Source organism: Coprinopsis cinerea (genome assembly GCF_000182895.1).
Source record: "Coprinopsis cinerea okayama7#130 chromosome 4 map unlocalized cont3.4, whole genome shotgun sequence".
In the NCBI taxonomy this organism is placed as follows: domain Eukaryota; kingdom Fungi; phylum Basidiomycota; class Agaricomycetes; order Agaricales; family Psathyrellaceae; genus Coprinopsis; species Coprinopsis cinerea.
The window spans coordinates 3454663-3469347 of NW_003307541.1; the positions used below are offsets into that span (position 1 = coordinate 3454663).

The 14685-nt window shown below is 51.0% G+C and overlaps 6 protein-coding genes across 6 annotated transcripts; 4 read left to right on the top strand and 2 right to left on the bottom strand.

The window, feature by feature from the left end:
• Window positions 1-31: 31 nt before the first annotated feature.
• CC1G_04139 (hypothetical protein) lies at window positions 32-3638 on the top strand (the record flags this gene model as incomplete). Its single annotated transcript, XM_001836774.2, has 9 exons — window positions 32-331; window positions 383-1042; window positions 1096-1434; window positions 1490-1635; window positions 1699-2096; window positions 2147-2338; window positions 2399-2510; window positions 2567-3300; window positions 3352-3638. 9 exons carry the CDS (start codon window positions 32-34, stop codon window positions 3636-3638), a joined length of 3168 nt encoding a protein of 1055 aa, XP_001836826.2.
• Window positions 3639-5594: 1956 nt separating this feature from the next.
• Window positions 5595-6940, top strand: CC1G_14516 (hypothetical protein; the record flags this gene model as incomplete). Its single annotated transcript, XM_002911471.1, has 4 exons — window positions 5595-5793; window positions 5846-6069; window positions 6124-6309; window positions 6356-6940. The coding sequence occupies 4 exons, from the start codon at window positions 5595-5597 to the stop codon at window positions 6938-6940; spliced, it is 1194 nt and encodes a 397-aa protein (XP_002911517.1).
• Window positions 6941-7665: 725 nt separating this feature from the next.
• Window positions 7666-8189, top strand: CC1G_14517 (hypothetical protein; the record flags this gene model as incomplete). Its single annotated transcript, XM_002911472.1, has 2 exons — window positions 7666-7828; window positions 7876-8189. The coding sequence occupies 2 exons, from the start codon at window positions 7666-7668 to the stop codon at window positions 8187-8189; spliced, it is 477 nt and encodes a 158-aa protein (XP_002911518.1).
• A 248-nt stretch (window positions 8190-8437) lies between these two features.
• Window positions 8438-9073, top strand: CC1G_14518 (hypothetical protein; the record flags this gene model as incomplete). The annotated part of the gene is made up of 3 exons (XM_001836776.1): window positions 8438-8570; window positions 8625-8729; window positions 8790-9073. The coding sequence occupies 3 exons, from the start codon at window positions 8438-8440 to the stop codon at window positions 9071-9073; spliced, it is 522 nt and encodes a 173-aa protein (XP_001836828.1).
• A 1029-nt stretch (window positions 9074-10102) lies between these two features.
• CC1G_14519 (hypothetical protein) lies at window positions 10103-11060 on the bottom strand (the record flags this gene model as incomplete). The annotated part of the gene is made up of 3 exons (XM_001836777.1): window positions 10103-10197; window positions 10254-10698; window positions 10875-11060. 3 exons carry the CDS (start codon window positions 11058-11060, stop codon window positions 10103-10105), a joined length of 726 nt encoding a protein of 241 aa, XP_001836829.1.
• Window positions 11061-11547: 487 nt separating this feature from the next.
• CC1G_14520 (hypothetical protein) lies at window positions 11548-12348 on the bottom strand (the record flags this gene model as incomplete). The annotated part of the gene is made up of 5 exons (XM_001836778.1): window positions 11548-11777; window positions 11839-11898; window positions 11951-12122; window positions 12173-12241; window positions 12292-12348. The coding sequence occupies 5 exons, from the start codon at window positions 12346-12348 to the stop codon at window positions 11548-11550; spliced, it is 588 nt and encodes a 195-aa protein (XP_001836830.1).
• Between the last annotated feature and the right edge of the window lie 2337 nt (window positions 12349-14685).

Here is a 14685-nt window from a genome sequence, read left to right on the forward strand (position 1 = left end):
CTTGTCTGGTATCGTCACATCCCTCTCTAAAATGCCACCTAAAGGGTACAGCAAGCGACATGTCTGCGAGCGCGATGACCCAGTCAAGTCGTTCAGGGTAAAAATTCATCGCAAGGGCCCTGGTACACCGAAGCTAATCCTAGTTCCTGACAAGAACCGAACCCCATCGTCCAAAAGGTCAGGAGGGTCAAGATCAAAGTCGGAGTCAAAACGACGCAAAATGGCGCACCTGGGGGATCTGTTGATGGATACTTCACCAACGGATGACTGGGTAGATGAGGACCTCTTCATACCATTTGATGTGGCACAGCTTGAGACAAAGACTGTCAATGTAAGTGTAGACCATTGTCTTTCAACGACGACTCACAGTCTCTAATGACAGTCGCCCAACGATTACATGCGATACTGGCTGGAGCACAAGCAAACCCTTTATTTGGACGAAATTGTGTCGGGAGAGTTCTGCGACCTGGTTTGTGCAGTATGCGGGGCGGACAAGGGGGATATCTGGCGATGCAAAGATTGTCTGGGAAGGCCTGCCCTCTGTGGGTCTTGTTGCAGAACCCAACATTGGTCCAATCCCTTTCACCGGGTCGAGATATGGAAAGGCGAACACTTCAGCCCATCTTGGCTTTGGAAAACAGGCCTTCAAGTCTCTCTCTGTCCCAATAGATTGTGCTCTAGCATGGCCACCGAAGGCTCAAGCCCACCACCATCGACCAGCGGCAGCGACGACGATTGCACCTTCGGGGCCAAGCCGGAGGGATCCCACCTCGGAGACTCAAAGACCTTGGTTGTGGTTCACACAAATGGAATCCACCAAATTCCATTTGTGTTCTGTGACTGCGAGAACTCCCCCGACGATGACATCCAGTTGCTGCGAATGGGGTTTTATCCTGCGACGCAGAAGGACGTCAGAACAGTATTCACCTTCTCAGTGATGGACACATACCTCCTAGAGAACCTTGAATGCTATACATCAGCATTTCATTTTTATTCCAAACTTCGCCGACTCACCAACGAAGTCTTTCCAAAGCAAGCGCCGGTAAGCTTCAGTGGACTGTTTCAGTGTCATGTCATTGCTAAGAGCCGTCAAAGAATCGATACAGGGAGGGCCTACGATGTGGTCGCCAATGGAGAAAGCTGAAGGAGATGAAGAGATATGGCCTTGCCCACACTCAAGCTACCCCTCAGGAGGGAGGAATGGCGCTGTTCTGCGCAGCATGCCCGCAGCCTGGGAAGAATCTCCCTGAGGGATGGGAGGAAGATGAAGAACAGTGGAAGTACGGGATAACTCTCGCAGCCGATGGGAACTTCAGTCTCCTTCATCGGGAACAAAAGAATGCTGACGACGTTTGGTTCAAGAATGGGGAGGGCTATCTGGTTGAACGCACGCGCTATGAGAAGCACCTTAGGGTCACAAGCGAGGAGAAGGAGGTACGTCATAACATCGACTATTCACCTGTGGTCTGCTACCTACCTATGGGCCTAGATTCCAACATGTCATGAGCATAGAGCAGTTGAGGACAAATCAAAAACCACTAAAGGCTGCGATGTCACCGGCGTTGGGGCGTTTGCTTGCTCGAGACATGGATGCTTCGTTCCAGCAAGCGTGGTGAACTTCCACCGAGGGGAGCGGTAAGTACCTTCCAACCTTCCATGATGCAACCCTTGGTAAACTTACCCCCAATTTCCGCATAGACAAATGTATATGGACTATGGATTAAGCAACAGCATCAAGACCACAAGCGCGGACAAAATGAAGAGGTTGATCCTCCTTTATGACATTAACTGCCAGTACTGTCGCAATCTCAAAAAGCGATTCGAGGCTGGCCCGTACCTCACCCTTCCCTCAGACCTCGTCGTCACCTTTGGAATTGGCCAGTTTCATGTGCACGGTCATCAAGAGAAATGTTACGCTAGATACTCCCCCATGTTCATCAAGGGCATTGGTTACACATCGGGGGAGATCCTTGAAGCTCTTTGGTCCGTGTTGAACGAGGCCTCTAGACCCACTCAGACCATGTCCCTAGCCCATCGAACGGAGGTGCTAGATGCTTTCATTGCTGATAGTAACTGGAAGAAAATGCTCAATCTAAGTAAGTTACATCAGATCCCTGAGACCACTGTAGACGCTGACCTCTTCAAGTGGTTTCCATCCCCGCCATGTTTGCGAGATCAGTCCGCGAAATTGCAAAGGCAAGAGAAGCCTTCGAGCTCCTCGACCAGACAGCATCTTCGTCTCAAAGAGCAATCTGGCAACATGCGCTGGATAAGGCTCACAGTAAACGAGTTCATGATGTGGAGGAGATGGATATATTGAACGTTTCGTTGGACAAACGTAGGTTTATTTGTACAAACTTGAAGCCATCTTACCTCGAGCTCATGCCAAATGTCTCAGCTCCCTCACGAGCAAAGGTCCAGCACAAACTCATGGTCAAGGAGCAAAATCAGAACACTGGGGTGGGGGTTACCTCCTGGTTAACAACCGGTTTCAAGATTCAAGAATCTCAGTTGAGTGTCCTCATATCATGTCTAGAAATGCGGGTCCCTAATCTGTCTTGTCCAGACTGCAACTCAAAGCTTTCCGTCGATCCCTTCCGCGTGAAAGCCTTCGCACCGCCACTCAGGAGCTGGAGTTGGCAAAGAAGAGGGAAGCTCTACATTCAGAGATATCCTCATTCTGCACCTCCACCCAAATCCTCTTTCCAGATGTTAATCTCGACCAGTATCGGTATCTCAACCCCCCCGAGATCACGGCGGACATTGACGACGAGGATCAAGATTGCGAGTCCATCCTCTTGGAAGATGATGAAGACAATCCGTTTACAGATGTGCCCGACCCGGAGGATCTGGATATCCCCCTGCCTTCATCGTTTGATCGCCTCCCTGCCTTGATGAAGAGCGCTAGCCGAAAGGAAATCAAACTGAGGGTTGCCCAAGCCAATGATGCTCTGGAAGCCATTCGAACGGAAATAGGTCACAAGTCCTACCTTTACCGCTCAAACATCCGACTGGCAGATGGGAAGAAGCAGAAAACTAGAGGGTATGCCGCCGTTAAAGCCGCCAACCAAGCAATTCGATTGTCTATACGTGTCTACGAACAGGCTCGCTGGGCTTTACAAAGGCTTGGGGCGACCACCGATACTCTTGCACGATTTAAGCCCATCGTCAAGGAGGACACCCGCGCTATAACGGCAATCTACCGACCCAACGAGCCCGGGCAGACGAAGAGCCGCTTGTCGTGGATCTGGGGAGTCGATGTTCAGGGAGACTCTTCAAATTCGCCATATCTCGAGGAACGTAAGTGCCTTCATGGTCTCAATTTAAGAACATGACTGACGATGGGGGTAGTGTATCGCGTGAACTGGTTACGTTCCCGCAGTAGACTCGACAGATGGGAGGAAGAATACGTGCTGTTGAAGGCGGAGATGGATTGGGTGTGTCGGTTCTTTGATTTTAAAGCTGACGTCTGCCTTGGTTGGGCCCAAATGACAGAAGGAATGCCGGGCCATCGAGCATATGCTCACAGGCAAGCTGAAACATGGAGGCTATTAGCAGCTGAAGCCCGCTCAGCCTTCGAAAAGTCACGAACAGAGGTTGAGAATCTTGTTTCAGGAGATGTCGACAACTTCTCATAATTAATTGCATCTCTCACTTCCTGTTGTTATTAATGCTACCCTGTGAAGCGCATTCATCGACCTCGTTTCTCGATCGTGCGCGCAATCCGTTTCGCGAGGTTACATACAATCCAGGACTTTCACCTATTCCCACGACCGTGTGAAGTCCTCACATTGCAGCCGATGTTGAACGTTGAATCACAAGCTCGGTAGCAATAGTTTCCTTTGCTCGGCTCGATCTAGGGCTGCGCATGATGCATGATGCCGCGAGGTGGTCCTCATCCGCACGACCGTTATCCATTGCCATGATGCGTCCCGACCTTAAGACCGCTGGGTCGCGTTGATGTTAGAGGATTGATAACCCTCCATCTTGCGCGCCTTCATTTCCATCATGTCCCCACCAGGCTCAAAACTCCTGTTTCCATTCTCCTCTCTCATACAGAACCTTTCGTCGGATGACTTTCGTTCTGCTTTGGAGTATCTTTCAAAGCGGGTGTTATGCTCAATTCACGCGTTCGTCCGCCGCCGAGCTGGGATGTCAACTCAAGAGGCAGGTCACTTCAGTAAATGTATCTCGAACGAGCTGGTAGGGTATTTCCTCCTGGAATTTGATATTCTCCTACTCACGAAAGGGGAGCTCTGTAGACGCAATCCGTCGTCCTCATAGGCTGCGCTGCATTGCGATTTCCATCGCTTGACCTTGCTCCGCGCTCGCTGTATAGGGTGCTTGCCCTCTTTCTGCATTTCAACGACCCTGATGTAGATCAGTTGGACGCCTGTCTGGTTGACTGGGATCCAGACATGGAAGACCTTGTAGGGAATGACGTCAGGTCGTGGTGGGTGGATGGTCAACGCCCGCGCATGATCTTGTTGGAAGATCTTTTGGGATCTTGGATGGATTCCAAGCGCTCTCAACCCCCCCCCCTCAACCTCTCGAAGTCGAGGATCGTGCGCTGTTCTTGACGCCATCACAACTATCCACGCTCGAGTCCCAAATCCAGCGCTTCCTGGACTGTGTGGATGCCGAGCTGGAGGCTCAAGATCGGGAGACTGAGCGCATTTCAGCGCTGAACGGTTTGGTTGACAGTAGTTGGCTTCCTCACGAAATTGACGGTGGGTGTGACCAACGGGATTATGCAGATGACCGCTTATGAAGAGAATAGTTAGTTCCAACCCACACCCAAGAAACCTGAATTCAGCCATGATGGACATCTCGGCTCCAAGCGCCGAGGTCTTGCCGCGAATGCTAGCTTACATCGTTGAGCGCGTGCGGAATTCTTTGAATTGGGCATGTAGTGTCCAACTACCCGACGAGCAGCGGGTGCTGGTTTCGAGTTGCTTGCGACTGGAAGTGGTAAAGTTTAATTTTACCCTTCGTTCTTTTTTTCTTTCCTCGCCGCTGATTACGATGATTATTTAGGAAGAGATGCTACGCGTGGTTGCAATCATGGACACGTCTTCATGCCTGCCCTGGAGCCCTGGCCTCTTTGAAGCCATTGCGAAGTTGGTCTTCTCATCGAACATCACATGCAACATGGTCTTTGATGGTTCTCTTCGACTGGCTTTGGGGCCCGCACATCATGCACTTCAACCGCCGTGGGTGCCGTCCGTGCTGAAGTGCGAAACACCGGAAGGAATGAGGCTGGACCTTTTAGGCGCCAAACAGATTTTGGAATCCTGGTTTCCGGCTAGGGAATGGTCTTACGCAATGCGCAGGCTCCACCGGAACAAGTTATCTCACCGCAGAAACATCTTTGACGAGGTAATCGCGGGGATGGATGATGACTTGGTAGCCCGGCGGAAAAGGATAGACACTCTCACCGCCGTTGCTACTGAAATGGGCAGGCTCTTCTCTAATCAAATGGAGAATTAGATAAGACTTCATTTTGGCATAAATTCCATGGGTTTTTGACCTTACGCGGATAGTTTCTGAGACGCTCGTCCCTCGGAGTCATCACTTACTGCTTTCGTGGCCAAATGAACTTCGACAAACCTCCTCTCCCCGCTGGCGCCAACAAGCTGCTCTTTCCCCTAGCACTCTATCTTCAAGATCTCCTACGTTTCAAAAACGACCCCAACGCGCCTAAACCAATTCCTCCAAAGGAGCTTGACCTCAAGCTGCAAACCGAATGCGAACTAATTGCCGACGTAACGTTCGCGGCTTTTAGGAATCCCAGTACGCCAATCTTTGGCTCTAGTAGCCCTAATGCTAACTTTGGTCAACTCAGAGCAAGTGAAATGGTCGCTCAGCGAGTACACAAAGGCTTCCAAGGGGGGGAAGAAATTAGTCGCTGCTGACCGGGAAAAAGCTCTTCGTGACAAAATGCCAGGAATTTCAAGTACCAAGCCTGACGGCAACTTGGAAATCACGGACGAACCTTTCTGCGTACGCGACGCCAAAGAGGTTGTTTTGGCATGGTATCTCCCGGGTGTTATTTCAGTCGACCGACAGGTTTCTCAGCCTCTGATTTGCCTGTAACTAGTCGATACTTATTTTTTTACTTAGGATGAGATATCTTACGCTATCGAGTGGCTTTCGACTGCTCCAGACCCGCCGGCACTTGTGATTGACCCCGATACAAATCAAAAGAACTTTCGGGCACACCCTTCACTCTTCTCCGAATCTCAGTCGGGGACCTTCAGGAGCGGCGTAGCAACGTACGCCTCCGCGTGGCCCATGCAAGGACATCTCGTGAGTGAATGTGAACTTCTGCAATTCCCATCCTGACCCTGAATAGGACGGTCCGTTCGACCCATCGGCCAGTTTCAAAAATCCAAAGCAAGGGGGCCTTGACTTCATCAAACTGATGTCTGAGAGCCTAGCCGTTTTGGGCGGCATCTTAGCGTTGGTACACCCTGCGCTGTTCCAGGCAGGTTTGGACGCTCTCGCCAACCTTGGATCAGGTCACATCGACAATGTGGAAAATCGCAAGTTATTGAAATCAGTCCTCAGGCATTGGAGCACACCCTTTACCGCCATATCGGTCATCGTCAATCGCGAATCTCCCTTCCATACCGATGCGGGAAGTCATCCAAGCAGTTATGACTTGCTGTATGCTGGGGGATCGTACCGCGGCGGGGTCTTGGAGATTAAGGGTATTGACGTGCGGGTGATGTATGAGCCAGGGACTGTCGTGCTCTTCCCAGCTGGGATATTTCCCCACGGCGTTCCTTCAGTGCATGGGGATCGCTTCTGTATTGCCCACTTCTTTCGGCATAGTGTACTGGAGCAGGTTCCCTACTTTAGGCCTCCTGCCCTTCCGAAGTTTGTTCACCTCAGTGATATCTACTTTAATGGGTTCGCCGACGTCTCCTCAAAATAGATGGGGCGTGTCAACGTCTTGTATTGGGGACCGTTTTTGACATAAAAGAGAGTCTGCTCCTGAGTGACCCAATAAGTGCACCCCAACCAAATCAAGCCCCGCCAATGGAAGTAGAAAAAACAAGAGTGTACAGAGAGCTCCGCGCAGGTAGGATGGTTAGCTCCCTATAGTACTTCCACCCATGCCTCCCTTGCTGAACTCGTTCCAGAGCATCGATCAAAGTCTTTCAATCTTCGCCTGGCATTCTACGAAGCAGACGACCTGAGAAGACGTCTGGACGATGTGGCATCAGAGGCGATGGACCCAGATGACTCCGACAGTATAAGGGAGCTGATTCCGAACGTGGAGAAGTTGATCAACATCCTTCTCGCCATTCAAGACAGTAATCGACGTTGCAAGCGTCAATTTAGAACCATTCAGAAAGCCCTTTAATTTGTTGTTGTAGTCTTCCCAGGAGAAAAAGAGATGAACGCGCTCGGCCACACTTCGTAATGCACCGCTGACCCCTCAAGGTAAAGGCCAAGACAATTGCATCAGCAATTAGGATTCAGGAAGCGCCCACAACTATCGGAGTTTGAATCATTTATACAAAAGCGAGCAGGGCTGGTCGTGTTGATGTATCATCTGCCTGCTGTCCCATCCATCACGACCGACCCCATCTCAGGTAAAAGGCTTTGGAACTGGAAATATGATATCCAATTAGTGCTGACGTTTCGGAAGCCATTATGCTCAAGCGATCTAGGCAGCAAAGCGACGCGGCAGTGACAACCGTCACAACGCACAACAAGGTCCGCGTTGTGGTGCGCACAGAGATTGAGTACCCCCAAAATACCGCTGGCAGCGGGACAAATGACCTTTGCAAGCGCATACTCGATGTCATAGCAGTTGGTAAGAGGCAGACTTTGGGAAGCTAAGCAGAACTGACCTCAATGCAGATCAGAAAAGGCTGGAAAGGGAGATGGACAAGGCAGTGTCTGCCTTGGTGCAGCTGGACGAGGCCTGGTGCGAGTTGGAGGATAAGTTAGAGGAGGTCCATGGAGATACATTTGTCGAACGACTGGCATCCTATCCCATGCACATGGATGAGGCCGTTACGGCATTGAAGGATGCGGTCCAACGTCTTAAACAGGTGGTCAGGACAAACGGAGAGTGGATAGCCCTTAGCCGGGATCGCGTGGACACGCAGAGGGAGAGGGATGGGAACGGCAACGAAGCTGCGGAGTCGGACGACGATCAAGACGATGGATGATGCCGTATTTACTCGCGTTTGGGGCGCAGAGCCGCCTTCGGCTGTTTTTGAGTGTCGATCATATTTTCACACAGTTTCCATGTCATGGTGAGAGCCTTAAGCCCATTTGGCATGCGCCATTTACTACAAAGACTAGAGCAAAAGGGAGTCCGTCCATACTGTTCCCTCACTAGATCCCTCCCTTGATCTCTCATTTGATCTCTCACTTCCATGAGTGGGTCCCTTCTCTGTTTCTATTCCTAACGCCGATGACAGATGAGCAAGGTGCAGGTTCTGGAAAGCGTCAAGCGCCCCGCCCATTCTACGATTACAGCTGCGACGACGCGCAATCAGACCACAGTGAGACTCCGATTTCGCTTCGAAGGGCAAGAAGTTCGGCCGGTGGGTATCTGAATACAGCTCCTCTACCGCAACTCCGTTGACATGAATGTCTAGTCCCTGCCAAAAGGCGTCGAGTCGCCGTCTCAGAGAGACTGACGGCTCCCAGACGAAATGTTGATGTAGCCCTGATGGAGCGAATTCACAATCGATTAGCCAAAGGTGAGATCACGATGCTGGTCCGGGAATAGGTGGCCCCATTTACGCGTCAATATGTCTCAGATCAGAAACGTAGTGTTGATCGTGTTGAGGAGGCGTCGCTGGCATGTGCGCTCCTTTGGGCATACTGGGCATCTCTAGAAAAAGACCTGAAGACCAAATTTGGCGCAAAATCTGTCTCGGAGACGTCTCTGCCTGTTGTTAAGGAGCAGGTGGAGAAACTGAGGGGGCTCCTGGCCGACCTTCGCTCTAGCGTAGGCAAGGCGTCAGCTTGGATTGATCTCGCTCAGGAGTCCGCAGCCGCCTTGGCCGACGATGATGACGGCCTGGAATATGTAGACCCGTAGTTGGTATATGTCTGTAAGGTGAACCAATTGGACCGAGTTTATAAATTCCCTATGTGACTTGAGCTTTTTCTCTATCTTGATGTCATCCTTCCAAGCTCTCAGTTCCAGGAGTCCACAACAATGGCTGATGACATAGGTCATTGGTGTAGGTGTGTATCTATTTTAAGGAGCTCAAGTGCAGCCTTGAGCCTGCGAGCCATGGGTTCTGTGTCAATGGCCCTGTGTTCGTCGCGATGGATTAACCCAGCCCCAAGTCCTTCAATAGCCATCAGAATCTCAGCTGTAACCCATTCTCGACTTTCAAGTTCTGACCCCAATCCCTCCAGCTGCGGTATCCAGGCTTCGACTTCCTGTCGAGAGACGCTGTACTGAGCCATGGCGCGTGTGATGGCCTCTTCTCGCCGTTGTGAGAACAAAGGTAATAGGCCGCTTAAAACTCTGATCTTCCCCACTCGCAATGAAACGGTGGATGAAAGTGATTGAACGAGATTGACGTGGACTTGTATGCTCCTACGAGCTTCAGAGACCAGCTCCATGGCTTCTCTTGTTAGCTGATTATCGTCGTTATCTAGTTCCCCATCCTCGAGGAAAACTAGAAACTTTGTATATTTCGCAATGCCTTTTTCCAAATCTTTGGTCATTCAGTATTGGGCATTCGGCTATGATTAGATGTACACACCTTGAATGGTGGAGAGGGCCTCAACAATTTTCGTCAGTTCTTGAGCAACTGTAACGTACTCTGCGCAAATAGGCGGTAGCATTGTTGAAGGGCTGACGTTCAACTGTTTTGCTATGCTGGGACTGCGAGGGGTGGTGGGGTTGATGGGGGTGAGTTTTGGGCGGAAATTCAGCCCATCTCCCATATATAATACCCACCGTCTGGGGTCAAACATTCGCTAGTGATTATTGGGGAGATCTTGTGTTCGCGCGATCTGGATCGCTACAGAGCGTCATGATGGCGGATGAGATGCTTCATCCCCGAAGAGCCTAATGTTCATTGGAAGTGGGATGGATGGACAACAGAGAAATTCAATCAACTAGCTCTACGCGATCAAGCTGCTCAATCACCTCCTCCTCATCCATGCGGTCAACGGTATCTTCCGGGGCTGCTTGGAACGTGGATCCTTCAGGGGAGAAAGAATGAGATGATTCCAGAGAGTGAAAGTGTGATAGGACTTACCGCTGTTGTCCCAGCTGCTCGTCATCGGACCCAACGGTGATCCCCAACCGGTTCCTGGACCCCAAGGAGACTTTGGCGATTGAGGAGGAGTTCGGACCAGCTTACGCCTGAGACCCTCTGGGAGTCGATCGCAAGAGGACTTGAAGACGTCCATGGCCTCCATCGCGCTCCTCATTTCTGTCTCGGCCGACAACATCCTTTCCTCCATAATCTTGTAGGACTCTACGAAGGGTAGCATCCTTTGGTCGTCCCACGGATGGATGGCAATCTTGTGAAAATGCCATGGGGCCCAGAGCTCCTGATCTTCGTGAGACCAGGCGTCGAGGAGGTCTGAAACAGAGAGGTTCTGGGGTGCAATGGTTCCTTCGCCGGGGATCCACCAGGTAGCGATTTGAGGAGTAGGGGAGTCTTTGGGGGGTGGGTACTGGGGAGAAGCCTTCCAGCGCTACATCTGGAATGGAGTCAATTCTTCCTTCCAGAAGAAGGCGATTACATTGGAGGAGGAAGGTGGGGGGGATCAGATCGTCAGGGAGGCGCAATGACAGAGAGCCGTAGAGAATAAGGGCTTGATTCTACGCCAATTATCAGTGACCAATTCTCAACGACATTGCTCAAACTCACCAAGTCGACCTTAAACTGCCGCCAACAGGCTTCAAACAAGCCATCTACGCGATCGATTTCTTCACGGCAAGCATCGAGGCAGAAAGCACACGAGCGCAGGCGCGAGGAAATGTAGTTGAGGAGACGCTGAGCCTGGGGGATAGAAAGGTCTTTGAGAACCGTAATGGGAGCGGATTCCAGGAGCATTTGGGGAGGCAGCTGCGTTGGTCAGTAGGGGTATGATTGCGATGACTTCCAACTGTCCTTGACATTTGTATAAGGCTCGTAATCCCATTTGGTAAATCCCGCCTGCGTCGGCTCGCGGAAGTAGTCTGTGCAGGGAAATGGCGGAGATGATGAAGGCGATGATTTACTATCACTAACGATGGTGGTTAATGATGTTGTAGAGATGCTCCATGTCCCTTGTTCAAATTGCTCACCTGAAGCGCTCATCTGCGATGTGACATGATGTTGTGAGGACCTGGTCAGTGGGTATGGTTGGGTTCAACCGCATCGTCCCTCATGTGTCACGCGCCGCCGCGGTTCTAGATTATCTTTTTTTTTTTTTTTTTCTTACAGCTGGGACATGAGGCGAGGCTCAGCGCTCGCCGCTCATGGGTGGATGGAAAAGGGGTACGCATCACATGGGATTCAACATCTAGCAACAAAAAATACATTATACATTGGGGACCTCCTAGTCACTGTCAGATGGGATCCCGCCCAGAGAAGCGCAGTCGGAATCGGCGGAATCCCACAGGCATTCGCCTCCAATCTCCTGTTCGACAACCTTGATGGCATCGTTGACCTTGTCCGAGTTGTCGCGATCGTCGGCGTTGAGGATGTCGTCGATAGTGAAGAGGGTGTTGCTGAGTTGTTGGAGGCGACTGACAACGCTCCTGTATTTCAAGCGGGCGATAGCGGCATCTAGAAGACAATAGTAAACAAAGTAAGAAACAGCGAATGTAAAGAAAAGTAGGTTACTCACGTCCAGCAGCGCGAGCCGCAAGTTGGCGGTCTCGGCGTCGTTGCTCGATCATTGGAAAGACTGCGCAATCCCATTAGAATAATTTCCGGGCGGTAGTTAATCTGGTACTTACGGCTGCGGTGAATGGTCGCTTGTTTCTTGGATGGTTTCAATGAGGTCTTCGATCGCGGTCCAGGACGGGGGAGACGGGTGGGTGCCTTCCCAGCGGTGCTTTTGGATCGTGGTGCTGGGCGGGGGAGATCGGTGGAAGGAGATGGGCTGCCCGCGTCAGACTGAGGTGAGACCTTGAGGACAGAGTTAGTGGTGAATGGATGCATAGCCGTGGCGTACAAACCTCGATCTTGTCTTCGTCTGCAGGAATGTGGCCAACACGATCACTGGCCAACGTTGCGCTTCTTTCGACCTGCCAAAAAAGATGAGTTATGTGTGATCGAGTGATATGAGCCAACGTACCTCGTGTGGATCTAGGTAGAGCACTGGGTCGGGGGTCTGGGATGTTTTGGTGGTCATTTCGATTTTTTGGGATGAAGAAAAAATGAAGAAGAGAGGTTTAGACAAGTGGCCGCGTCAGCAGTTCAAATTTATATTCACTTCGCAGTTGAGACGTAATATTATCATTTGTTGACTAATGAGATGAAAAGTGGCACGGGTATTTCCTACGAGCGCCTAAATTACGCCCAAGGCACATGTCCCAGCTGGGTGGGCCCAGAAATTTGGACTACCCAGCTGGGACATTTGTCTTTTGTAGATTGCGCCCATGTCGAGTGTCCCAGCCGGGTGTGATCTACAAATGATGAGCTACCCAGATGGGACACGAGCCTTGGGAGTGATCTACAAATGATGAATTGCAGTGGGCGTAAATCAGCTTCGTAGCGGATCAGATGTAGATTACACACGGCGGAGACACTCGACATGGACGTGATCCACCAATGACAAATGTCCCAGCTGAGTAGCCTAGAAATTTGGACTACCCAGCTGGGACATTTGTCATTGGTGGATCACGTCCATGTCGAGTGTCCCAGCCGGGTGTGATCTACAAATGATGAGCTACCCAGCTGGGACACGCGCCTTGGGCGTGATCTACAAATGATGAATTGCCGTGGGCCTAATCCGGTTCCTCATGGGCATGATCCGGACTGCCCAGCTGGGACATATGACTTGAGCGTAATCCATGTCCATGTCGGATGTCCCAGCTGAGTAGCCTAGAAATTTGGACTACCCAGCTGGGACATTGCGCCTTGGGCATGATCTACAAATGATGAATGTCCCAGCTGGGTAGTCCAAATTTCTGGACTACCCAGCTGGGACATCGGTCATACACGGACATTGGTCATACACGTGATCTACCAGCCCAAATACAATGTTCCAGTTGGCCTGTGAGCTTGAACAACTAACCTATTCCTGCAAGTTCAGCATTGGCACCAGTGGATTAACCCAATGTTCCAGCTGGGCGGCAAGCTTGGGCAACAACCAACTTCTGGGAGTTCCACATTGTTTGGGCAGCCCGGCTGGGACATCAAAACAGTACATTATGTGGTAGGCAGCTGCGACATGGATACAATGTTTTTATTAAATCCAGCTGGTCCCGCTAGAGCATCGGAATAGGGTATTTTGAATTCACTCTGGTACATCTCTATTATCTCCTAGGTACTGAGTGCCCTGGTTTTTTCGAATACTTGTCCGACAAGGAGTACATACCTTGTCGCACCTTGGGTCTAAAACGGGCCCTTTACACGGCGCAATAGCTTCTTCGGCGCTACGTCTTTCCCTTCGTGTAACTCCTGGGCAGTCCAAAAGAAGAAGCGTGTTGCGAATGCTTGTTATTGATTGCATGGAGCTCGCGGGATGTAGAATACCGCATACGGCGCACCCCGACTCCTCGAACGCTGACGGACGAAGTTTAGCACAGGCACCACGTACTATGCGTTCGGTAGTTAAATCGTCGAGGGGCGGCGGGGGAAACTTGACATCAGTGCCGTCATCGAGTATCTGCGTGGAGGCGAAGGTGTCGAATCGATTCTTGTTCAACTGCTTCTTGACTAACCCTTTACCGGGTACCACCTCAAGTATCGTGACGTAGCTTACGCACTTAGTACAGTCGTGATCAAATAAAACAGATTCTATACCAGACCTGTTACGGCGACCCAACGAGATACCATGAAGAGTAGCCACCTCCTTCATCTTGGGGATAGTCAGGAAGCAGAACAGCCTATACAACGACAGCTGAGCTGTCACCATTACTTTGTCTGTCGGCTCGAGAACAGTCGAGGATTTTAAAGCGTAGGACAGGAACCGCAGACGACACCCAGGGAAATCGCGTGATTTATGTCCAGAGGTTATCAGCTTATCGAAGTCTTGTGTAAAGGGGATATGTTTAGAAGCCCCTCCCAAAGCGGGTTCGTAGTATAGGTCGTCGGACTCGCGGCCACACAAACCCAGCTCGGGATCGTCAGGGTGGATGTACGCACGAGTTCGATGAAGCAGCGCTACCCCCGCAGAATCCCTCCAACAAATTTCGGTTACATCAGACGCGCATATACCAGCCGAGACGCATCCAACAGTCGTCCAAGACAACCATAGTAGAAGGTACCCTGTGCCGGGCGACGGGACGTGATACCCCATATAGGGCGAGGCGCAAGCCGCGAACCACCAGCAATGGCAGATGTAGGAAGAGAACTCGATAACATTGAGGAGCACAGAACAAACCCAAAGAAAAAGCATAGAGGAACCTGTTCAACCAAGGAGACAGGAAGAAGGAAAAGGGTGCCAGCAGTAAGTAAAGGTAATTATATACGAGTCGTTGCGACGTGTGTGCTGCTGTTGTGAGCCAGATCCATTCCGACCAAA